General features: G+C 50.5%; 1 protein-coding gene across 1 annotated transcript in view; it reads right to left on the reverse strand.

Moving 5' to 3' along the window:
- The window catches only part of SSH1 (slingshot protein phosphatase 1), a 55,636-nt gene extending 40,697 nt beyond the window's left edge, over positions 1-14,939 (reverse strand). Inside the window, exons 1-2 of the mRNA XM_065904114.1 lie at positions 14,772-14,939; positions 9,406-9,446 (exon numbers count right to left, since the gene is read on the reverse strand). Of these exons, the coding sequence (XP_065760186.1) occupies positions 9,406-9,446; positions 14,772-14,840 (110 nt within the window). The 5' untranslated portion in view covers positions 14,841-14,939. The remainder of the gene's footprint in view (positions 1-9,405; positions 9,447-14,771) is intronic.
- Positions 14,940-24,445: the final 9,506 nt, after the last annotated feature.

Below are 24,445 nucleotides of genomic sequence, written 5' to 3' on the forward strand. Positions count from 1 at the left end.
GGAAAACAAGGCAGTGCTCAAACAATGATGCAAACATGTCCAGGGACACGGAAGTCAACTTGAACAAGACCCCACAGGCCAAATCAGGGGCAATTTGAACCTTGAAGTCAAGAATACAATTAACAGACTGTGAACCACCACACGAAACAGGTGTCCACACAGATATAAATCAAGAGAAAAGCTGAGGGGGCACGGACCCAACTTCACAGTATCCCCACAAGAAACACTTCTTCACGACACAAGGGAAAAGAACGCCTGCGCAGGGTCAAAGCCCAGTGAAGCCACCTGAGGACCAAGTGAGCATCACTCGGCGTTGTGGACCAAATCCAACCTGGAGGGAACATCAGACAAACCTAAACTGAGGGACATTCTATGCTACAAACTCACAGGCCGGTCCCTTCAAAAGGCCATGAGGGTCAAAGAAAGACTGAGGAATGTCCCAGACTGAAGGAGGCGCGGCAGACAGGACCATGCTACACGGTGGGCGATGCCGACCTGGACCCTTTACGACAGAGGACACCTCTGGGACAAATGCTGGACCCTGAATGGGGTCTGACGATTAGATGGAGTCATGGATCAGGTCAGGTTGGGTTAACGGCCTGCTCTGAGAACGTCCTTGCTTGTGCTCAAATGGCATCTGGCTGACAACTGACTCTCAAAACAGTTCAGAAAAATGTTCTCTGTACTCCATTTGCAACTTTTATGTATGTTTTCAATTGCTTCTAAATTTTTTAAATTACTTCTAAAAAAATTCCACTTAACTGGATTTTGGCAAAACACTCCCTCTCATTTTTCCTCTTAGGCTTCCCTGGTGGCTGGCTCAGTGGTAAAGAACCCCCCTGCTGATACAGGAGATGCAGCAGACGCAGGTTCGATCCCTGGGTTGGGAAGATCCCCTGGAGAAGGAAATGAGAACCCAGTCCAGTCTTCTTGCCTGGAGAATCCCATGGACAGAGGAGCCTGGTGGGCTACAGTCCATGAGTTCACAAAAGAGTCAGTCGTAACTAACAGACTGAACAACAATTTTTCTTTATTGGCCAGTGATAAAAACTTAAGACCCTCTCGCTGGTCATTGTTGCTGGCAGCCGTCCTGGCTTCCCACTTCCCTCTCAGGGATGCTCTGCCCCTCAGCACTCAAGATCTGTCCCTGCCTCAGGACCACCTCCCCTCTGCACTTCCAGAACAGCAGCAGCCCTGCTTCGTGCAGAAGGCTGTGGAGGATGATGGGAAACTCCCTGCTCACAGCTCCTCTTGGTCTCTGGGTGTCCAGATTTTGAAGGCCTTGAGCACACACACATGGCCCTGGCCCAAGTGAGCCCTAATTTTAGCGTTTTCCTGCTCTGAGACTGCACGTTTGGAGAGGCAGGGGGTCCAACCTGCCCGGAGAGCCTCCCACTGGGACGGGCACACGGAGCTGGGATGGGCACGTGGAGTCGGGACGCTGCGGGCCTGCAGGATGGCTCAGCATCCTGTTTTTGGCAGCTGGAGCGGCTGGGCGGCTCTGGCATCATGCACTGCCGCCGACTTCACCTCTCTAGACCACAGACACACAGGTTAACTGGTGGGGTGGGCCTCAGGGCCCAGCCGCAGACAAGCTGCCTCACTGCCCATCACACTGGGTCTCCTCACGAACACCCACCCTCAGGAACAGTTCTTCAGAGGGAATGACCAGGCGGTGTTTTCAGGACACCGTGAACCAAGCAACCGATCGTCATTTCTCTTTCTGCTTTGACTCCTCAGAAGCTCAAAGTCAGACGTAGAGTCAAACTCTGGTAATGACACCAGCCCACATTATGCCCTGAATTCCACATACAACTGACCCCTCAGTTTGCTTTATTTCCCCAAGTCCTCCAGGCCCCACTTTTCCAATTTTAAATCACACAGTTCGCTTTGAATGCTACATGCTGTTTCAAATCCCTTCTGGGAGCCACGGTGGACACGGCACACTCGAGATACCTCTGGAACATTAACAACGTCTTTTTATATTCAACATGAAGTCCCAGCACTCGGCACAGAACCTAAAACATAGACGGGCACCAAATGTACGCTGGCTGAGTTGATAAGGCAGATCACTCTTAAATAAAAACCGCCTCTGTTATCAGGTTGCTTCATGAGACACTCCTCCCTCCTTCCCAGCCTGGCGGGGCCCACACAGGGCGCCCGGGCTTGGGGAGTGGGCTCCTGAGGACGCTCGCCTGTCGTAGGGCTCAGCGGTCTCCACCGCAGGCCTGAACAGACACACTCCCAACTTCCACCTGCTTCAGACACGGCACAGAACTGCGGGCTTGACTGTTTGGGGAGAAGGGGCGAGCAATCTCTGGAGGTGGCAGTGGGCCTGGCTCCCTCCAAACCACATCAACAGTCCCCTCCCCGGCGGGTTCCGACGCTCGGCAAGCATGCGGGGATCACTTCTGCCAGCCCACGGTGGCCCCCAGGGCATTTCCTAAGGCGGGGCCTCTGGGCCTTCTTTGAAACAAAATCTTTAAAAAGAAAAACAGCTTCAAAAGTAGCCGCTCAATGAAAAAAAAAAATTTTTTTTAGTTGTAAAAATAAACAAAGGCACACAAGACGTGATGCTTTGCGGATAAAAACCTGGTGCCAGGCTCCATGTAACTTGGAGGAAGACAGGTCAGGCAGTGGCTGCTATTTTCCCTTGGGTTCGACTAAGTTGACCTTTTTGGGTTTTGATCTAGAAATCCTCTGGGGTGGGGGGTGAGGGGGTAAGACGGTCAGGAAAGTGGCAGAAGGGACTGTCGCTTCCCAGCATCAATGAAAATAACGGTGCCCCATTGTCAGAAAAGGACCAGACACAACACAAGATGCCCTCTCAGCCTCACAGAAGCTCCCTGAAGCCCAGAACTCTTCCTGTTTCAGGGACGGTGGGGGGCTGGCCTGAGGTCACAGTCACACAGTGGGTGGGGTGGGGTGTACAGACCTGACCCAGAGGCCCCGCCCCATCCAAGCACAGCCAGGAGCATGACTGTGTAATTTACATGGCAGTCATGTAGCCCTGGTTCTCTCCCAATACTGCAGGGCGGGCAGGCCACCGGTGGGGCGCTCTCATCAACACACACCATCTCCACTGCAGGCGTGCGAACCCTCTCCAGGGCTTTCCACACTCCAATGAGGAAGCCTCGCAGGCCAGACTCCTGTCTTACCCCTCACCCCGGCCCCATCCAGGGCATGCCCTGGGAGTGGCTCCTCCCAACCCACATTAATCCTATTTTGATTAATCCTGTTTTCTTCCTGCAGCCTTCCTCAAAGCAGAAAGACTCTGGTGAGCCTCCTCCTAGTCTTAGGAATATTCTCGATAAGCCGCCCAAATCCAGAGTGTCTCACGCAGCACAACATAACGCCAAGATGACCTCTGAAGGCGGGAGTCCGTTCTGCCCAGGCGGTCACCACCAAGGGCATGGCCCTGCTCCTGGGGCAACGCGTGCCTGGCCGACACGTGCTGAGGGGGAAGTGGTTCCAAGCGGGGGGTCCATTTCCTCTCAGAGGCCACACCAGTTCTCGGCATCTCAGGGTGACTCAGCAAGACGCCCCCCCGCTGCCTCCCCCCAATACAGCTGACCTTGTTCTCAGCCTAAGAATAAAGGAGAAACTCTGGACGCAGTTACAAAGCTACGGAGGACGGTTAGAAGCTGTAACAAGGTGACACAGAACTAGATTGGTGGGTGTGAAGACGCTGGTTCCTGGGTTTGGGAGCCGTTATCTAATCTCACCTCACTTGACAGAGGCGGCAGCGGGGGCCCAGAGACGCTTAGCGACCAGCCTTAAGGCTGCACAGCAGGTAACACATTTTCGGACTAGAAGCTCGGGTTCTCTGCCTCCCTCTTACAGCTCTGCTGCCTACCACAGGGTGACGGTGGGTACCGCTCTGAAGAAAGGGCTCACACGGGCCTTCCCCGGGTGCACAGGTTTCCCTGCAGTGCTAAGTGCAGAGGAAAATGAGACCAGCGCCTCGAGGCGTGCTTCAGAAGTCTGAGCACTGCTACTTCAAATGTGTAATGAAACCTACTAGACTCTGAGTAAAATCCATTTTAAGTTAACCTTAGCAATTTTAATTACATTCCAACAGAATCAAATTAACTCTTCACTTGTTCCAAGTGTGTGCATCCCCAGTGTTTCAAGGTGGGGCAGGGGGTGGCGGTCGGCTGCCAGTAAAGCCATGAGGGAGGGGACAGGAAGGGACACAGGTTTCTGACCACAGCGACCTGAGTCTACACCCTGGTTCCGGCCCCGGGGAACTGCGGCTTCCTACAACGAGGTCTCGTGGGGGTGACAGAAACGAGACACGCTGCCCAAGTTCCCAGCACCTACCGGCCCCTCGTGAATAGGAGCCCTGATGTGCACACACACCCCATCTCCCCTGGTGCCCACCCAGGTGACCCACTGCTTGGGAAGGGACATGGAGTACCAGTCTCACTGGAGCTCACAGTCAGGGAGGTCTCGGGACAGGCCACGCCACTCACGGTGGGGCCCCTGGGGTTCAGGCTGGAAGGAAGACTGAGGACTTCAGGGGTGAAGGGCATGTGGGTGCATAGCCGAGAGAACAGGATAGTCTCTGGCAGGTGGTCGAACCCTGCCGGCTCCCCCGGGCTCCTGGCCCCTTCCCACTAGCCAGCATCGCCTCTACGTGACACACCCTGCCACGTCTGTTAACAATGAGCAGAAACCTACTTGTTTACGTGTCTTTCTCTCCGTTAGACTGGCGCATCTCAAGAACTCCCGTGGACCGAGGCTTCTGGGTGGCTTCTAAGGTGGCCCAGGACCCCAGGCAAGCCCCCTGTGCTAAGTGCATGCTGGAACCAGGGACCAGGATGGGACAGCCGCTCCCTTAGTTTGTAACTGACGGCAAAGGTGATGACCTCTCTCCTGATGGCATTCCCTGATGGCTGCAGGCTCTCCTGTCGGCCTTGAAGAAGCCGCCAGCCATGTCTATAGCCGCAAGAGAATGCATTCTATCAGGAACCAGTGTGAGCTTAGAAGAGGGCCCAAGGCACCGATGAGACCCCAGCCCTGGTCAACACCTTGCCTGCAGCCACGTGAGAACCCCCAGCAGAAGATCCAACTCAATTATGTCAAGGGTTCCTGGCTCATGCGAGCTGAGAGGTAAACCTGTGTGCCGTTTCTGACTGTGGAGTTTGGGGTGGCTTGTTACGCAGCAGTAGATCACTGATACATCAGCCCACTACACAGAACCAGGATGTGGCAGCAGCTCAACACCTCCAGGCAGGACTTAACCAGACAGATGTGACCCTCAACAGGGACAGTTCAAGTCCAGGCTGAGAAGCCATCAAGGAAGTCAGAGGAAGCTCCAAGGGTAGACAGGCATTGAAGAAGAGGTTCAGAAAGAAGATGGGAGGCAGGGTCTGCAGAGCGAGGACACACTCCACCCCAACTCGTCCACGAGAAGGCAGAGAAGGTTACACGGAGATCAGGGTCCTCTGCGGATTTCCGAAACAGGGAGAGGAGCGAGGCAGAGGCGGGTGCACAGGGGTTCTCAGTTTCCCACTGAAACTGAGTAAAAGAGAGAAGACAAAATCCTGCTGCTGCTCTGGCCCAAATGTTTGCTTGGGCAAGCAAGACAAGAAATTAACAGAGCTGTAATGATCATTTTCACGTGCTTGACTTGGAAACGCTGGATATGTTTAAAAAAAAAAAAAAAAAGGAGCAAAACATTCACTCCTGATCCACCGTCTGGAAACAACACAACCCTATTCCCTCCCCGGGGCCCTGCCTGGCACACAACCACTTGAGTCTCCTGCCAGACCGAGGCAGCTCCCAGGATGGCGAGGGAGCCAGGGGCTGCTGTGGCGGAGCCATCTGCTCGCTGGTTCCCACAGTCTGAACAGCGCAGCTTCCCAAAGGGGACTGCTGGCGGCCGGCAGGCTGTACAGAGAGCAGGCAGGGGAGAGGGGGAGCGAGGGCTCTGGGTCCCTCAGCTTCCCTCTGGGGCGGCAGCGAGCGGCTCCCCTGACGTCCCCCAGGCCTTCGGAGAAACCGACTGGGTGACAGTCGAGATTCTGCAAAAGGTGCCCTCCTACTTCCATCGTACGGGACGTCACTGGGTAAACGATGCAGGCTGGTCCCTGGTCTGAGTCACAGGGCATCCATGGGGATGGCCCTCCCAGCCCCGACCCAGTGGGCCTGGCCCCTGCAGGGAGTCCGGCCCTCTACTGCTGGGCTGTGAAACTAACACTGACAGAACACCATCCTCTGAAGACCGATCAGAGCCACTGTCCTCCACACCCATCGTGGACCTGGCTCTAGGTGAGGAGCTCCGTACAGACTACTGGTCAACCCTGAAAGGCTGACACTTTATCCGTTTTACCAACGGACGAACAGAGACCTACAGAGACACAGTAATTCCGAGAGGCGTGTGGGCACCTCTACTAGTGCGGAAGCCAGGCTCTGGACCCTGTTGTCTTTCCTCGAAATGTTCTTCTTGTACATGAATGCAATTTACTGCAGAATCAAAACCAAGTTAGTATGTTTAAACTTCTTGAAGTGCTACGTGCAGGAGAAGAACTAAGACCCTGTCCCTAAGGGAAGCCCCAAACAGTTAGGGACAAGACAAAAACACAAGTACTTGCCAGGGAAGGCAGGTGCGGTACCCGGCCCAGAAAGAAACCAGGAGTCATCTGCGGAGGGGAGGGAAGCCACAGAGGTTTGAGGAGGAGCACGCGGAGCTAGCCGTGAGGACTGCGGCCAGCTGGAGAAGAAACTGGCCTAGAGAAGGAGCCTGGTCAGGGAGCGGCGGTAGAACTGAAGAACGGCACGTTCGTGCGAGGAAAGGCCAGCGATGAGGCTGAAGGCAAAAAAGGCTGTGTGGACCAGGAGGGTGAAGCTGGGGGCATGTCCAGAGTGCCAGCCCTCTGACAGCTGGATGATAAACTGAGGTCCAAGGATGGGTTGATGGGCGGCCTCTCAGTGAACCGGGGGAGGCTTAGGGACCTGACCGTGGTGCTCCCGGGGGGGAAGGGAGTGGGGAAGAGGGCAGGGTGAGAAGATCTGACCCACAAACTCAGCAATTCACTGGCTACACGCTGGGTCCAAGATCACTTCTTGGAGGACCCGCAAGATGAAGCTGTCCATTAAGGGTAGACAAAGGGGTGAGGGAACAGGACGACCCTGCAGGCCCCAGTTTCTCTCCCACCCCAGCACCCTTTAGACACCAAATCAGGTCAGATTAACTTCAGGATGAATGTGAAGCAAGAGAGATCTCCTCTCCCCAACTCTCCTCCCCCCAGGGAGCAAAGAATGACCAGCCATTCCACACATTTTTTCTCAAGGAGACGCTCAGACAGCAGAGGTTTGGAAACGCAAATCCCCACGCAGATGCCAATGAGCTGCAGTCACGCCGCTTACACGGGGACCTCAGCACTTCTCTCATTCGGCTCGGAGGGCTAGACAGCAGGACTTTGTCCTCTGCCTGAAACGGGGCCTGAACGTCAAGGTGAGTCAAGAGCGGAAGAAAGGGGAGGCTTGTGAGGACGGGATCAGAGGCCAGGTCACCCCCAGCCTGGGTCTCCCAGGACTCACAATGGCCTTGGGGACTCGCTGAGAGCAGTGAAGAGGGACTCACGGGGGTCAGCAGGGTGATCTGACCTCCCGGGAGGCACCGTCACAATTCAGCAGGGGTCCTGGGTTCCAGCCCAGATGCTGCCTCTAACCACCTAGGCGACCTCAGCAAGTCCGCATGCCTGTACCTGCGACGCCCGAGTCCAAGTGAATCACGAAACTGTTCCCCAGAAAGGCCGAGTCCTATGACAAACTCAAGTGTTACGGACAATGGAGGCCCCACTTGGAATGCAACCCGCAACCTGTGGGGTGGAGGGTGGGAATACCCCCTCCTCCTGGGGTTGTTGTGAGGATGAGATGTGGCCCTGCAGAGAGTTGCCTTTACTTCCCTCTGAATGGCCCTTTTCAGCTCCAAATGATGCAAAGAACGGGGCCTTTTATTGGCCAGCAGCACATACATGTTTTCCTATCACTGCTAGCTGTAAGTTCTTTATTAATGGAAACAACTCAAAGCGCTATGCTGTCAGTGCAGGAAGGGCAAGTAAATAAACGAAACAGTTCTTTGCCCCAAAGACCATCTAAGTGCCATCTCCTGGGGAAGAGCCCTGGAAGAAAGGGACCAGCTTAAGAGGGAGAAGAGAGTCCAAGTCCAGGGAAGGGCTGGAGACGAGCTGGGGGTGCAGGGCGCTCCGCCGGCCCTCCGCCCCGATCTCCCTCGATCTCCCTCCCCCAACAGTCTCCGGAGCAGACCTCCACTCCCCTCCCGCCCTCCACTGGCTGATCCACAACATGGCCCGTGACTGCCCCCACTTGGGAATCCGGCTGATTCTAGCCTTTGAGACTCTGAGAGACCAGAACCCCCAGTTTGAAGAGTGAAATGTGTCACAGCACCTGGTCCTCCCTCCAGCGTAATGTGAAAACGAGGACCCGGCCATTGCACTAAGATGATTACCTTCCTGCACATGTGAGTTTTAGAAAACAGGGTGCCTGCTTCCCTCAAACACACAGGAAACTTCACAGACAGGTGAGGCGGAGCTCCATCGCCCCTGTGTGTGCGTTTAACCAGGGGGACAGCCTGCTCTCAGCAATGAATGGCTGACCCCAGTTTCTCAACACATATTTCCTCTTCCAATTAATTCTCCTCCCCTTCCCAAGATGAAACAGACAATAATAATAACAAAAGAACAGTATCCTTGAAATTCTGTGCAGTTTCTTTTCTTTTTTTCTTAATCTAGCTGTTTACTTTTTTAAACTCTTAAGAGCCAGCGTTTAAGACCAGATCATTGGAACAGAAGACTGCATTATATAATAAAGTACTAAAGCTTCTGCAAGCCAACAAAACACCCAATTTTTGGCAAAGAAAAACAACCATACTTTTGGTGTCTACTTGGGAATATAGCAACTGAGGACTACACACTTGAGGAACTTCTCAATAGGCGCATGCACGCGCACGCGCGCGCACACACACACACACACCCACCCTGAATTAATAAACTGAGGGGCTGAATGCCTGTTTTGAATCAGCAATGTACTTACCTCAAAAGGAATACCCTCCCAAAAGCACGATGGAAAACTGAGGACATATTAGAATGATTACTTTCTTTAAAGCAGAGGTAAAACCTGGAAGGAAGTTTGTAAGGATACTCATCATGGCAAAGCCAGGGTGATGGAATCCTGTGATTCTTCTTCTCCTTCTCTGAATGTTACATAATTACTGAAGCTGTTTACAGTTAAATGTCTGGATCATCTGTAAAGCCCTCCTCCTACAGAAGAGCTGGTGTAGTCTCTCTCCAGGGTTCTCCCTCTTGGAAAGGCACGAGAGTATTTCTTACCTGCTTGGAAGAAAGACTACAGGGTGAAAACGCGAAGCCTGCTTACCTGTGGTTTAACTTGCGATCTTCATCGCTGCCAGCCTCCAACTGCAGAGAAAGGAAGAGAATGTCACAGCCCAGACAACCGCTATCAATGAGCCTCAGACACAAGGCTCACATTTTCTGCTCTGGTGTCTGCAAAAGGTACAGATGTCCAGGAAACCTGGCTCCTTCCAGACACCGCAACCTTCCCGGACCAGTCCTGCCCTGCTGCTCCCCTGCAGAATTCCCGCGGAGGAATGTTCAGGTTTCCTAATGTTTTCCCTCCCGCCTTCCACGGCATCGCAGATGGATGCCTGGATTGCAGTGTTCCGAGCCAGCCCAGGTACTCCACACACTCGTTCCGCCCGGAACTCTCCCTTTTCCAGTGCTGCTTTGGAGCTCATCCAGTTTTTCTTTCTTTTAAATTTTATTTATACGTTTGGACACGCAGGCATGTGGGATTTTAGTTCCGCAACCAGGAATCATACCCGTGTCCTCTGCATTGGAAGCACAGTCTTTAACCACTGAATCGCCAGGGAAGTTCCCAGTTTTTCTTTTTTAGGGGAAGGAGGTGATATTTTAAGAGGCTCTGTTTCCTTCTTCAATCTAAGCAATAGTTGAGTGATCAACACCATTTTAACTCTTAGGATTTACTCTCTTACTAGCTTTCAAATATAACATACAGCAGTGCTAATTTTATTTATCATGTGGTATACTATGTCTGTATTACTTATTTATGTTATAACTGGAAGTTTATGTGTTTTGATTGCCTTTATCCATTTCCCCTTCACTTCAATCCCCTCCCTCTGGTAATCACAAATGATCAACACCATTTTAAACCACAACACACAAGTTTAAAAAACAACCACCACCACCAACATTCCAGGCAAGTCTTTCTTAACAGAAGGTAGCCAGGATAAGGCTGTCAGTGGGTCTCAAAGCTTTTGGTAAGTTCTCAAAAAGGCTTTCATGTTTAAAACTTTCTAGGCTCTTAGTGTATTTCTAGACATGAAAGAAAGGGATATTTAATATTTTCTAAAAGTTACAAGGCCACAAGGGTTAAAGCCTCCAAAAATAACCAGGATTTAAGCCCCAACTGCAATTTTTCTTTTCTTTTTATTTCAAGGAGAAAACTCAAATGAGAAGAAAACACACAGCCCAACAACTTTGCACCGTTGGGAGTTGGCATGTTTAGTGTGTTACACAGAAGGGCCCATTGAATAGGAAAGAGAGAAACCTGGAAAGCAGCAACGCCTGGGAGAGATACAAGGTTGACTGAGGACAGAAACCAGACGGCAGCTGGCAGTGGTGGGAAAAGGGTGCAGAGGTCATGTATGGAGGGCTCCGGGCAGCCAGGGACACACACCACAGGTGGCAATTTCATCAACGAATGAGCCTGGCACAGGGTCCTGGAATCCCCGTGCTGTAATAAGATCATGGACGTATTGCACTGGGTGGAGGCAGAGAGCATCGGCTCGTTCTCATGCTCCCCACCCCACACTGAAGGAGAAGTGGAAACACCGGGGCCAGCTCTGCCGACCACAGGGCCACCAGCTTCGGCCCTGAAGTGAAACAGACACGAAACAACTCACACGACCACAGGAACAAACTCAGAAGAGACTGTTGGGTCTAACTCAGTGCTTCTCAACCGGGGACCACGGCTCTTGGCAGGGGATACTGGGCAAGGCCGGAGCCTTTTTTGGGAGGATGATAGTGGCATCTAGTGGGTAGAGTGCTGCTACATCTGCTGCAACACACAAGACGGGTCCCCTGCAACACAGGGTTTTCTGGCCCCAACGTCGGCAATCCTGAGGTTGAAAAACCCTGATCTGATACTCCCCTCCCCAAAGGGACTGGAGATCCACCCGTGAAAATTAGTCACATTGAATGGTGGTCAAAAATCACAGTTCCTGAAAGCTACTGCTTTATCTCTTCTTGGGCGCTCTGCCTGTTCTCACAAAAGAATAAGACAAGGTTGACGGTAAAATGATATAAATGAGATAAAGGTGGAGGGGAAAGGAACGAAACCAAAAAGAGGGAAGCACTGCTCTGCGGGATGGGCTGTGAATTCCCTTAGTTCCCATGCCGGGCAGGACCATGGGCTGGGGAAGGAAAGAAGTGACCTGAGCATGTCTGACTCAATGGAGGATGTGCATTTTGAGGAATAAGGAAGTGATGGGGAGGGATGCAGATGTCAAAATCACTTAATTCTCGCTCCCTCTCTGAGGGTCTCGGGACAAAAGGCAATGTGAGATCAATTATTCCAGAGAAGGAAGCTATCTATGCCAAGGAACACACATGAGAGGGAAACTGGAACTTTCAGATGAGCTGAGGCCCAGGGGGGAAGTAACCAGAGGAAGGTCAGACCAGAGGCAGAGATGGCACACATGTTGCCTTCTCCCTTCCTTCCTGCATCTTCCATGCTTCACCCCACCTGGAAGATGCCTCACCTTCCAGGGAACATCCCAGCCTCTGCTGGCTCCTGGAGCCACTAATGCTGCTGATTTACTCAAGGTGAGGAAGAGCTGTTTGAGTTTTATTTTGGAGGTCACTGGCACTTGGTGAAAATAAAGCTTTCTATATAATAATTTTAAATATGCTCAGTGGAAACAATCCCAGAGTCCAACAAAAGGTATAACCATACAGTAGAATACTGAAGAGAAAAAAGTGTTAGTCGCTCAGTCGTGTCCGACTCTTTGCGACTCCATGGACTGTAGCCCTCTAGACTCCTCTGTCCACGGGATTTCCCAGGCAAGAATACTGGAGTGGGGAGCCATTTCCTCTTCCAGGGGATCTTCCCGACTCAAGGACTGCAGGCTGAGCCACCAGGGAAGCCCAGAAAGTAAAGTGAAAATACACTCAGCACAAACAAGCCCAAGGTTCAACACAACACACATCCACACGATAGAATATTACTCAGCCATAAAAAGGAATGTGGTCCTGACTCACACTGCAACACGGATGAGCCCTGAAAACATAAGGCGGAGTGAAACAGAGCTGACACAAAAGGCCACACAGTGTAGGAATTCCGCTTATATGAAATGCCCAGAATAGGCCAAATTTGTAGAAACAGAAAGAACATGAGTGGTTGCCTACAGTTTGGTCAGGGCAGGGCAGGGTGGGGGGGAGGCTGTGGGTGATGGCTAAGGGCTGTGAGGTTTCTTTTGGGGGTGATGAAAACATTCTGGAATCTGTGGTGATGGCTGGTCAACCTTGGGTATGTACTAAAAACCACTGAATTGTACACTTTAAAATGGCGGATTTATGGTATGTGAATTCCATCTCAGTTAAAAAAATAAAATAAAAAATTTTACACGTGGTAACTTCCTAGTGGTCCAGTGGTTAAGAATCTGCCTTCCAGTGCAGGGGAGGCGGGTTCGATCCCTGGTTAGGGAACTAAAATCCCACATGCCTCGGGGCAGCAAAGACCCAACACAGTCAAAAAAAAAAAAAGTTTTATTTTTTTAACGTGTTTAGAGCGGAAGTGGGCTGGATGCAAAGCAACACAAGGAAGGCGGGGCTTAGGATCAAAGGCCCGGGCTTGACCGGCTGCCCGGGTGGCTCAGCTGGTAAAGAAGCTGCCTGCAATGCCGGAGACCCCGGTTTGGTTCCTGGGTCGGGCTGATCCACTGGAGAAGGGATAGCCAACTCTACTATTCGTGGGCTTCCCTGCTGGCTCAGCTGGCAGAGAATCCACACGCAATGTGAGAGACCTGGGTTCGATCCCTGGGTTGGGAAGATCCGCTGGAGATGGGATAGGCTACCCACCACTCCAGTATTCTGGCCTAGAGAATTCCATGGACTGTATAGCCCATGGGGTTGCAGAGTCGGACACGACTGAGCGACTTTCACTTTCACTTCACTTTCAGGCTTGACAGGCTGTCAGAATAACCTCTTCCTGGAGCTGACTTCTTCACCCGTTGTTTTTGAGAAGGGACCATGAAATTACGTGCAGAGGAGTACTTTGTAAACTGCAAGACAGCAGTAGTAGAAATGATGTAGGGGAACATGTGTCTCCGTGGGGAAGCGAGAAGCTGCCACACTCACTTCCCAGCTGCAGGCCAGTGGCTGCCGCGCAGAGCAGGGACTGTTAGAACCTATTGTCTGCAGGCAAGATAACTCATGAACGGCCTCTCCTCGAGAGGGCCAGGGCTGTGAGGTTCACCCTTGCAGCCAGGTTGAGAAATGTTCCTGCCAGTCCCAACGGAAACAGGCTCAAGAGCTGCCCACCAGGAGCCGGCCGGACAGGAAGGGCTGTTAAACCCAAACAGGTCCTCTTCTCTCACAGACACACACAAACGTTATCAGTGTTATCAGTCAACTTCCCCCAGGGAGCAGGGGCCTGAACTGCCCAGATGCTGGCGGGGTCACTTCCTGGGCCTGCCTGCAGGGCCATCCCCCAGCAGCCTCCTCTCCCTTCTCTGTAAACAGTTCCCCTCTCCTCCTCCATCTGCGGTGTCTGTGGGTCAACACTCAGCCTGGCCGCGGACGTTGAGTTTAGACCCGAGGCCCTAACTAGTTCTCCTGCTCAGAGGCCGGAGGCCCAGCAGAGCTCAGTCCAGCCCAACTGTGCGCCCAGAGGACGAATTCCCCAGTGACTCCGGGGGCAAGGAGCCAGGCCGGGTCACACGCAGACCCAGAGAAACCCGCACCAGCACCCTGAACTCACTGTCACACAGTGACACAGGGCCACTCACGGCCACAGCCAGAACCCCAGGGGCGTGCACCAGGGGAACCGATTTCACCTTCACAGGGGCACCTCTGCGGCTGCTCCCCCCTAGCACCACACAGGCGCGGCCCCCAGGGGACGGGCCGGAATCACACACAGGAAGAGGCACACAGGGTCCGGCATCCCAGAACGGCATCTCACGCAGTTTACCCAATCGGGAGTTCCAGTCTCAGGACAAGTGCCCTGGACAGTCACCCCCGACGGGGCGAGGGGGCGGTGTCACACATTCAGTCGCCCCCCCAGGCGGGGGTCACACTCACACACAGTCAGCACCCCCATGGGGGGTCACACACACCGTCTCATGCACAGTCACCCCCCACACAGGAGTCACACACACACAGTCAACCCCCGACGGGGGTCACACTCACACACAGTCACCCCCCCCGGGGGTCACACACACCGTCTCATGCACAGTGAGCCCCAAGCAGGGGTCACACACACACAGCCAACCCCCGAAGGGGGTACACCGGCGCCGCAGTCTCACTGCACAGTCACCCCAGTCCGGCTACCCAGGAGGGGGCTGTCCAGCGGGGTCCCCGCAGGCCCGAGGACCCCTCGAAGCTGTCCCGGCGCAGCCCCCGGCGCCCCGCGCCCCGCACTCGCGGCCCAGGCCTCGCGCGGCGGCTGCTCGGCCGGGCCGGGGCCGCGGGCCCGGGGCTCACCTCGCTGTTGCTGGCGGAGGAGGAGGCGGCGCTGGGCGTGGGCGAGCGCTGCAGGGTCACCAGGGCCATGGCTGCGCTGCGGTACGGCGCGCGGGCGCCGCTGAGGCCTCCGGCAAAAGCCGCCGCCGCCGCCCGGGCCGGGCCCGGGGCGCTCCAGGAGCCGCGCGCGGGCGGCCGGGCCGAGCCGGGCCGGGCCCGCCCCTCCCCGTCGGCGTCCGCCGCCGCCCCCGCCCCCCGCGCCGGCGCGCGCCGGGCCTGAGCGCGGGCGGGGGGCGTGGCCCACGCGGGGCGCGCGTGCGCGTGCGCGGCGCGGGAGGCCCAGACCAGCCAGTCACGTCCCGCGCGCGCGCCCGACGCGCGCACCCGACACGCCAGCTTGCGAAGCGGGGGCGCGCCCGACGGCGAGCAAGTACTTCCTACGAGGCCCATCCCCTGCGCTGGCCGGGAAACTGAGGTTCCGTGACCGCGCAGCTTGGAATGCGCAGAACAAGAAGGCATAGAGACAGAAAATAAAAACCTGCTCGTCCCTGCGCCTTGAGCCTCGAGAAGCAGTCTGCATAAATTCGTTTGTTCATTCATTCATTCATTTATGAAATATTTATTGACTACTTAGCGCTCCGTATGGAGTATTCAACTTAGTGAACAATATAGAATTGACCTGCCCTAGGGGATTTGATGAAAGTCAATTAAATTGCTAGGAACTTACTTTGCCCATCTTTTTATATGAATTCCTACCATGTGTCCGGAAACCCAGCTAATTCCTTGTGAAGTTAGAGAGGGCGCCTCCAAAAAGGGGGCATTTGCTCTCAGACCTGAAGGATGATGAGCAGGATTAACGGGTGAGGGTGGGAGTTGACTGCTGGGCGTGATCTCCGGGGGCGGGCCTGCACAGAGGCCGGAAACAAAGATATCCATCAGCCGCTGGAGCCTAGGGATGGGGAAGAGGGAGTCAGGGTGCCTTAGCTTGGAGAATGGACTGTGGAACAGAGGCATGAAGGGAGGCCAGGGATGGGCTGCTGTTGTCGTCCTGGGGGGAGGTGACCAGTATGGGGACGGGAGAGAGAGACATGGAGGAAAATACTAAGGGGGTGGCTTGACTTAGCGTCAGTTTTCACCCAAATCCCCTACTTCTCTTCTTTCACCCAGCCCACGCAAGCACGCATCCGCAGGTTTACTGGTCCAGCCTTTGTCCCATGCATCTCACTGCCAAACCAGCAACACAGGCAGCCTGTGCGATACTCCTGCTTTTCCACCTAGATCCAGGGGCTGGGACCTCCTCCATATTCCCTCAGTATCATTCTTCTCAACGGGGTTTGTGGCGAGTGAGGGGTGGTTTGGACTATTTTTTTTAATGTGAGATCTTAGTTCCCCCAGCAGGGATGAACCCATCCCCCCTGCAGTGGAAGAAGAGTCTTCTTAACAACTGGACTGCCAAGGAAGTCTCCCTCCCCTCTCCCCGCTTCATTTATTTTCTTTTTTAATTTGTGTGAATATTGTTGAATGTCTTGGCAGATGGGGAGAGCTGTTGGTTTTTCTGGCGTTTAGAGGTTAGGAGCTGGAAATGCTAAAAATGCTGAAAGTCCTGCAGTTCACTGCTCAGTGCCCTCCATCCTTCCTGCCTCCCAAGAAGAATTTCTCCTTTCCCATAAGATTCCTGTGTGGGTGAAAGCACCGTTCATAATTATCTGACTCCATTTGACATATCAACACAAAATATTTTTCACTGAATTTTCAGAAATGCAACTATGTTTAAATAGAAGGCAGAATATACTTTGTTTTGTTTGAGAGCTTTGTCAGGAACTGTTCACCATTTGGAAAACAGAGTTTACAGACGGAAACATCACTCCTCATTTTGGAGACGTTGACCCAACACACTGGCATCTTGGTAGACAGACTGCTCTATTTATTTAGCACCTATTTTTAAATGTCAAGCATGAGACAAAATTATGGGCAATATTCAATTGACTAATGACTATCTTTTTTTTGACTAATGACTATCTTACTTCTCAATTCTGAACACATTCATTTGAAAACAGATCCACGTGGGACTTCCCTGGCAGTCCAGTGTTTAAGACCCCGAGGTTCCACTTCAGAGGGCACGAGTTTGATCCCTCGTGATTGAACTAGGATCCCACATGCCATGTGGCCTAGATAAATAAATAAATAAATAATTTTAAAACCCAGACACTTCAACACAACATTGTAAATTGACTGTACTTCAAAAAAAGAAAGAAAAAAGACAGACATACTACTGAGACTTCCCTGTGTCCTCCAGGGATGTTATTTCATTATAATGAATTTTCCTTATATGTTAGGGCATTATCAGTCAGTCCAGTCGCTCAGTCATGTCCGACTCTTTTCGACCCCATGCACTGCAGCACGCCAAGCTTCCCTGTCCATCACCAATGCCAGGAGCCTGCTCAAATTCATGTCCATTGAGTTGGTGATGCCATCCCGCCATCTTACGCTGTGTATGTTTATCTTACCCTCAGGATACATATACACAGTGGAATATTACTCAGCCATGAAAAAGAATGAAATAATGCTATTCACAACAACGTAGATGCAACTAGAGACTATCATAATAAGTGAACTAAGTCAGAAAGACAAATACCATATGATATTACTTGCATATGGAGTCTAAAATATGACACAAACGATTCAATCTATGAAACAGAGAGAGAATCATGAACATAGTGAATAAACTGGTGGTTGTCAAGGAGGAAGGAGTTGGGAGAGAGAAGGAGTGGGAGATCGGAATCAGCAGATGTAAGCTTTTACGTATAGAATGGGTAAACAACAAAGTCCTACTGTGTAGCACAGATAACTATATTCTGTATCCTATGATAAACCATAATGGAAAATAATATTTTAAAACAGAATGTATATGTGTGTGTGTATGTGTGTGCATGCACATGTGTGTGCGCACGTGTGTGACTCTTTGAGACCCCATGGACTGTAGCCCACCAGTCTTCTCTGTCTATGGCATTTTCCAAGAATACTGGCGTGGGTTGCCTTTTCCTACTCCAGGGAATCTTCCTGACCCAGGAATTAAATCCTGAGTCTCTTGCCTCTCCTGCATGGGTAAACAGATTCTTCACCACTGTGCCACCTCTGAGGCCCATACATGTATATGTGTCTGTGTGTGTCTGTGTGTATAACTGAATCACTGTTGTACAGCAGAAATCAACACAACATTGTAAATCAACTATATACTTCAATTGGGAAAAAAAAACAAAACTAAACTAAACCCTAATCTTTCTACCCTGGCCTTGCTTACCCCTCTACCCACACCCACTGGTCCGGAGACCATCCCCACCCCTTCTCACTTCCTCTTACAGCTGAGGAGCCCTCTTCGCTCCCACATGAACTCTTGCCAGACACCACCTCTAAAAGTCCCTCCCTGCTGCCTAGACTGGACTCAACGTTTTCCCAGGATGTCACACCTCTCCCCTCACCTAACCCCAGGCACACAGCAAGTCATCTCAACATTGTCACACTATCTGTCTTCTCACATGGTTTCTAGGAAAAACCTCAGGAGCTGGGCTGGGACCAGGGTGAGAGCCCAAAATGTAAAGGGGCAACCAACACAACAACAACAAAAATTCAACCAAGAGAAAGACTACATTTTTTTTTTCTTTTTTCCCACCTTTTTTGGCCACACTGCACAGTTTGTGGGATCTTAGTTTCCCAACCAGGGATTGAACCCTGGTCCTTGGCAGTGAAAGCAAAAGTCCTAACCACTGGACTGCCAGGGTATACCAGAGAAAGATTACAGTTTCAGGAATCAAACGGTATGCCAAAAATCGTCAATGAACAAAATGTCAACATTGTGAATGGGATGGGTACTGTATTACTGGTCTTTCCCGTTGCCTCAGGCTCCAATATGGCACTTTCATTGATCCTGTCTTCATCTGTCCCTGTCTGTATTTAAAATTTTGATCATTCTAAACACTTCTGTGAAAACCCAGCTCTGAAAAGACCTGTGGACTTGCCTTGTGGCCTGTAAGGAGATGGGGCAGGGAGAAAAGAAGTGAGAGCTCCCTGGTCTAGGCTTCAGGGAGTCCCAGGAGTGGAGGAGGGGAACCTGGTGGAAGACCCAGCTCCAAAGTTTTCTTGCATCCAGTAAAGTCTTTTCGACTCAGTATCATAATTATTTTTTTCATCATACTTTATTTATCATGGTCCTTGTAGTCTCAGTTTTGCAACTATTGAAAACAGCCAGTTAATGAGTTATTTGCTGTTTGCTAGGTGGTAGGCAAAGTGATTTGCAAATGTGTTGGGGACAGGGGTTTTCTATGTGAATGTCCCCCATGCCACCCCCCAGGGCCACCTCCTCCAGGAAGCCTTCCCTGACCTGAGGCCAGATTAGATACCCCTTATCAAGGCTCCTGCAGTCCCTCTGCTTTGTTCTGGCTTGAATCTCTTTGTTTATTTCTCGTCACACTGTTGTGGTTCTCCTTTCATGGCTGAGGAAGCTGATGCACAGGGTGGTTTAGTCGCACGCCCACGGTCACAGAGCTAGGGCGTGGTGAAGCTGGTTATTTGGACACTTGTTTTTCTACTTTAGAACTCAGACAAGAGGCAGAGGTTCTTCCAGGATAGCCTAGGAGGGGAGAAGGGAAGAGAACGCTACTGATAATTCCATTTTCAGAGCAACTGATTTGCAATTCACAAGTATTAAATAATAAAGCTCTGGTAGACTGAATCATGGTTCCCCAAAGATGTCCATGTGCACCTGTAATGTGTTACCTGATATGGAAAGAAGGACTGCAACTGTGATTAAGTTAAGGGAGTTGAGGTAGGAGGATTATCCTGAGTTATCTGGGTGGGCCTGATACAAACCCAAAGGTCTTTATAAGAAGGAGGAAGAAGGATCAGAGTGAGAAGTAGGAGATGTGACAACACAAGAGGTTGGGGTGATGTGAGGAAGGCCATGACCCGAAGGATGCAGGTGGCCGCTAGAAGCAGAAAAAGACAAAGGAGTGAATTCCCTCCTCGTCAGCTCCAGAAAGAACAGAGACTTGCCATCATCTTGATTTTAGACTTCTGACCTCTAGTTGTTGTTATTCAGTCGCTAAGTCGTGTCTGACTCTGCAACCCCATGAACTGCAGCACACCAGGCTTCCCTGTCTTTCACTATCTCCTGGAGTTTTCTTAAACTCCTGTCCATTGAGTCAGTGATGCCATCCAGCCATCTCATCCTCTGTCGCCCCCTTCTCCTCCTGCACTCAGTCTTGCCCAGCATCAGGGTCTTTTCCAATGAGTCAGTTCTTCACATCAGGTGGCCAAAGTATTGGAGCTTCAGCTTCAGCATCAGCCCTTCCAGTGAATATGCAGGGTTGCTTTCCTTTAGGATTGACTGGTTTGATCTCCTTACAGTTCTCTAGAAATACAAGAAAATAAACCCCTGTTGTTTTAAGCCACTGAGTTTCTAGTAATTGATTGTAGAAGCTATAGAAAATGGATATAAAACAATACATATATACAGTATTAACAAAAAAAAAAAAAAAAACAGACCCCAAATGGAGTCACTTGTACTGTTGACTTTTTAAAAAAATGCACAACATCAGAGTTGTGAGTTATGTTTTATTTGGGGCAAAATGAGGACTATTTAGCCCAAGAGACAATATCTTGGATAGTTCTGAGAACTACTCCCAAGAGGTAGGAGGGAAGGTCAGTACATATGTGATTTTGGTGAAGGGGAAGTACATGCAATCAAGCACACATTTTTTGCAGAAGGTTTCGGCTGGTCATGAGAAGCAATCATCACCATGAAAGATTTCAGTGCTTTTCTAGGTATGAGGAGATTCGAGAACTGGGTCCAAAAAATCAGCTCCTGAAAAGGTCTATCTGAAGACTTGTTCTGTCAGGTTTTCCCAGAGCACAGAGGGTCTTATTTCTGCTCTCCACCCTGAACCCCTTTCACGGGGTGTTGAAAGTCAGCAGCTGTTACAGCACATGACATAATCCTTATAGAGGTAGCAAGTCCTGATAGCAGGTGCCAATTTGTAGCTGACCAGGCTAAAGCTCACATCAGCAAACCAAGACTTAATATCTAACCTAATTGCAGTTACAACGTCCTCCAGGAACGTAGTCTTACCTGGTCACTCTGGAATTTTCTGGTCAGTACCAATGAGGTAATCTGCCACACAGCCCCCTTCTGTCCCTCGTAGGTAGGTTTCCTAAGCCTGAAACAGTTCATTCTTTTCCCCTTGCTGCTATAAAAGGCTTCCTTTTTGTCCAGCTCCTCAGAGCCTCTTTCTACTTATTGGATGGCATTCTACCCATTTGTGAATCATTCCTGAATCATTCAATTAAGTCAATTCGATCTGAAAATTTTACTCAGCTAAAATTGTGTTATTTAACAACTATTAAAAAATTATTAGAATGTCATAATACAACATGTTGCAGCCAATTCTTGGGCATTATATCATTTTCACATTCACTCAATTCATTGGACAAGAATTTATGGAGTGCCTATGCAACCCATTCCAGTATTTTTGCCTGGAAAATTCCATGGACAGAGGAACCTGGTGGTCTATGGTCCATGGGGTTGCAAAGAGCTGGACATGACTGAGCATGCGTGCATGCTCCACTGAGCACCAGTCTGGAAATTTGGGGTCCATCAGGGAACAAGCAGAGTCACTGTCCTTGGTGGCGTCCAATCAGGTGGGAGATACAGCCAAACAGGATGTAAGTGAAAGATTTGCCATAGCATATGTATGCATATAATCTATGACTATTTAAATATGTCATTTTTAAATGAATCAATTTCAGTAAAGTTCTTAGAACATGACATGTACAGATGCGTGTCAAATAAATAAAATATGATATCAAGTAGTAAAAGAGTTTGAGAGAAGGACTTCCCTGGTGGTCCAGTAGTTAAGACGTCATCTTACGATGCAGGGGATGTGGATTCAATCCCTGGGCAGAGAGTTAAGATCCCACATGTCTCACTGCCAAAAAGCAAAACATAAAACAGAAGCAATACTGTAACAAGTTCTACAAAGACTTTAAAAATTGTCCCCATCAAAAAAACCTTATAAGAAAGAAAGTCCTGGAGAGAGAAACGGAGCAGTCTGGGGGACATGGTGATGGAGGCGGCTGTTTAAGTGGTCAGGGAAACCTCTGGACAGAGTGACATTTGAGCAGAGGAATCACTCAGCAATTTCCCCCAGTTTGTCTGTCACACAAGAGCTTTTAAAACTTTGGGGGCAGCAACATGGATGGATTTAAGAGATGATCAAGCTTTAGTATGACAGACTCATTTTTACATCCTGGGACTTTCCTGGGGGTCCAGTGGGTAAGACTCTGCACCCCCAGTGCAGGGGGCCCTGGGGGTCGATCTGTGGTCTGGGAGCTAGATCCCATATGCCGCAACTAAGACCTGATGCAGCCAAACAAACAAATAGATAAACACTAAGACCAACCTCCATGAAAAAAACTGTTATATCCACTTACAGTGGCAACCTGTGTGAAACGGACTCCCCTGGTCTGCAGTCCTAGGGAAGGGGGTTCAGGATATGCCATACTGATAACAGAATGGAAGTCAAAAAAGCCCCACAACCCAGATGGATTTATGTTAACCTTTGGGGACAGTCACCTAACATGTTAATGGCCCGTATTCTTGGGGATGGGATTAGTGATGGCAAATAATTAGTACTTTCTTCTTTCTACCATCCGCGTTATACACATTTATAGAGGTTATGATGATGCTAATACTTAGAAAAGTTCTAATAAAACTAATTTCATCTGAGAGAGAGAGAGTGTGTGTGTGTGTGTGTGTGGTTAACTGGCTATTCTGAAACTTCACCTGGCCCACCACAGAGTTCAACCTCCTGCAGAGAATTCTCCTGGCCAATGATCTTTTGTCTTGGCCTGAGTGTATTTCAGAGCAGCTAAAAGGCCATGTTGTCAATGGATCAGAAGAACCTTCAACAGCTCCAGCCAAATAGACGGAAATTGCTTCCAAAGGTCCTTTGGGGGCCTCCTGGAGTCTCTTATCAGTATGATCAGTGAACTTTGGACTTCAGAGAAGTTTCTCAATGTCCTTGTGATCAGCAGACCAAGTAAGCCGTATACCCCTGCAGCAAGAAGGGCGCATCCCTCCCGCTCTCTGGGCCTCAGTTTACCCAACCATAAAATGGGTAGATTCAACCAGTTCAGTGTCTCTCAACACTTTTTTCTTTTTTTAAAAAATAAAACTCATACTCTCTTCTGATAAAGACAAAAATCTCACATCCTTTCTGGGGGATATAGTAAATACTGAATTTGCTTTTTGTCCACAGCCCAGGACTCTGAGGACATGGCCAGCCTCCCGCTCTGGGGTAGGGGAGCCCTGGGTGCCTGGGGCCTTTCTCAATTCTCGGTAAAGCTCTCCAGGGTGGTGGCTGCGTGTTCCAGCTCTGGATACAGACTGCCTGGGTGAGAGTGCTGGACATAACACAGGATGTCATGTATTTTTCTTTTTTCCATGGCAGATTTTCTGGTATAGACAGAAAAGAAAGAAAGTGCAGTCACTCAGTCGTGTCCAACTCTTTGTGACCCCATGAACTGTAGCCTAGCAGGCTCCTCAGTCCATGGAATTTTCCAGGCAAGAGTACTGGAGTGGGTTGCCATTTCCTTCTCCAGAGGATCTTCCCAACCTAGGGATCGAACCTGGGTCTCCTGCACTGCAGGCAGACACTTTACCGTCCATCTGAGCCACCAGGGAAGTCCTACTAGAAAAATTATTAAAAAGCTGTGACACTTATTTTTATTTGTTGGATCTGGGAGCACTAGACTGGGTCCAAATTTGAGCCTCTGCTTGTAGGCTGTGTTACTATGGACAAGTTCTCTCTTTTCTCTTTCTTCCTCCCTCCCTCCTTCCTTTCTCGTACTCTCTCCTTTTTCCTTCCCTCCCTTCTTTCTTTTTATTCCCTCTCCCCACCACTTTCTTTTCCATGTCAAGTCCTTCCATCTTAATCTTAAATGTGCAGCTTGATGGCTTTTCCCATATGAATTATTATTGTTCAGTCTCTCAGTCATGTCCGACTCTGCAACCACATGGTCTGCAGCACACCAGGCCTCCCTGTCTATCACCAACTCCTGGAGCTTGCTCAAACTCATGTCGATCGAGTCGGTGATGCCATCCAACCATCTCATGCTCTGTCACCCCCTTCTCCTCCTGCCTTCAATCTTTCCCAGCATCACGGTCTTTTCCAATGAGTCAGCTCTTCACATCAGGTGGCCAAAGTATTGGAGTTTCAGCTTCAGCATCAGTCTTTCCAATGAATATGACACAATCCCACAACCACCACCCAGAAAAGAGACAGGTTTCTAGCATCCCAAGAAAAATTCCTTGTGCCCCAGAGTTAAGCATCTAGCCCACATCCTCAACCACCATCTACTAGTTTCACCTCTTCTAAGTTGTGTGGGCTCTTCCCTCCCTTCTTCCACTCAACATATGGACTATGAGATTCACCCAGTTGTTGTGTGTGGCAGTATTTAATTTCCTCCTTGCTGTGCAATATTCCATGGTGTGCATCGTCTGAAAATGTCACAATTTGTTTATCCATTCTCTAACTGATAGGCATTTTGGTTGTTTCTGTTTTGGGGCTATGAATGTTCTTGTACAAGCCTTTTGGGTGGTGTTTGTCTGCATTTCTCTTGGATATGTACATAAAAGTAAG

The sequence above is a fragment of the Muntiacus reevesi genome, chromosome 13 (assembly GCF_963930625.1).
Source record: "Muntiacus reevesi chromosome 13, mMunRee1.1, whole genome shotgun sequence".
Classification (NCBI taxonomy): domain Eukaryota; kingdom Metazoa; phylum Chordata; class Mammalia; order Artiodactyla; family Cervidae; genus Muntiacus; species Muntiacus reevesi.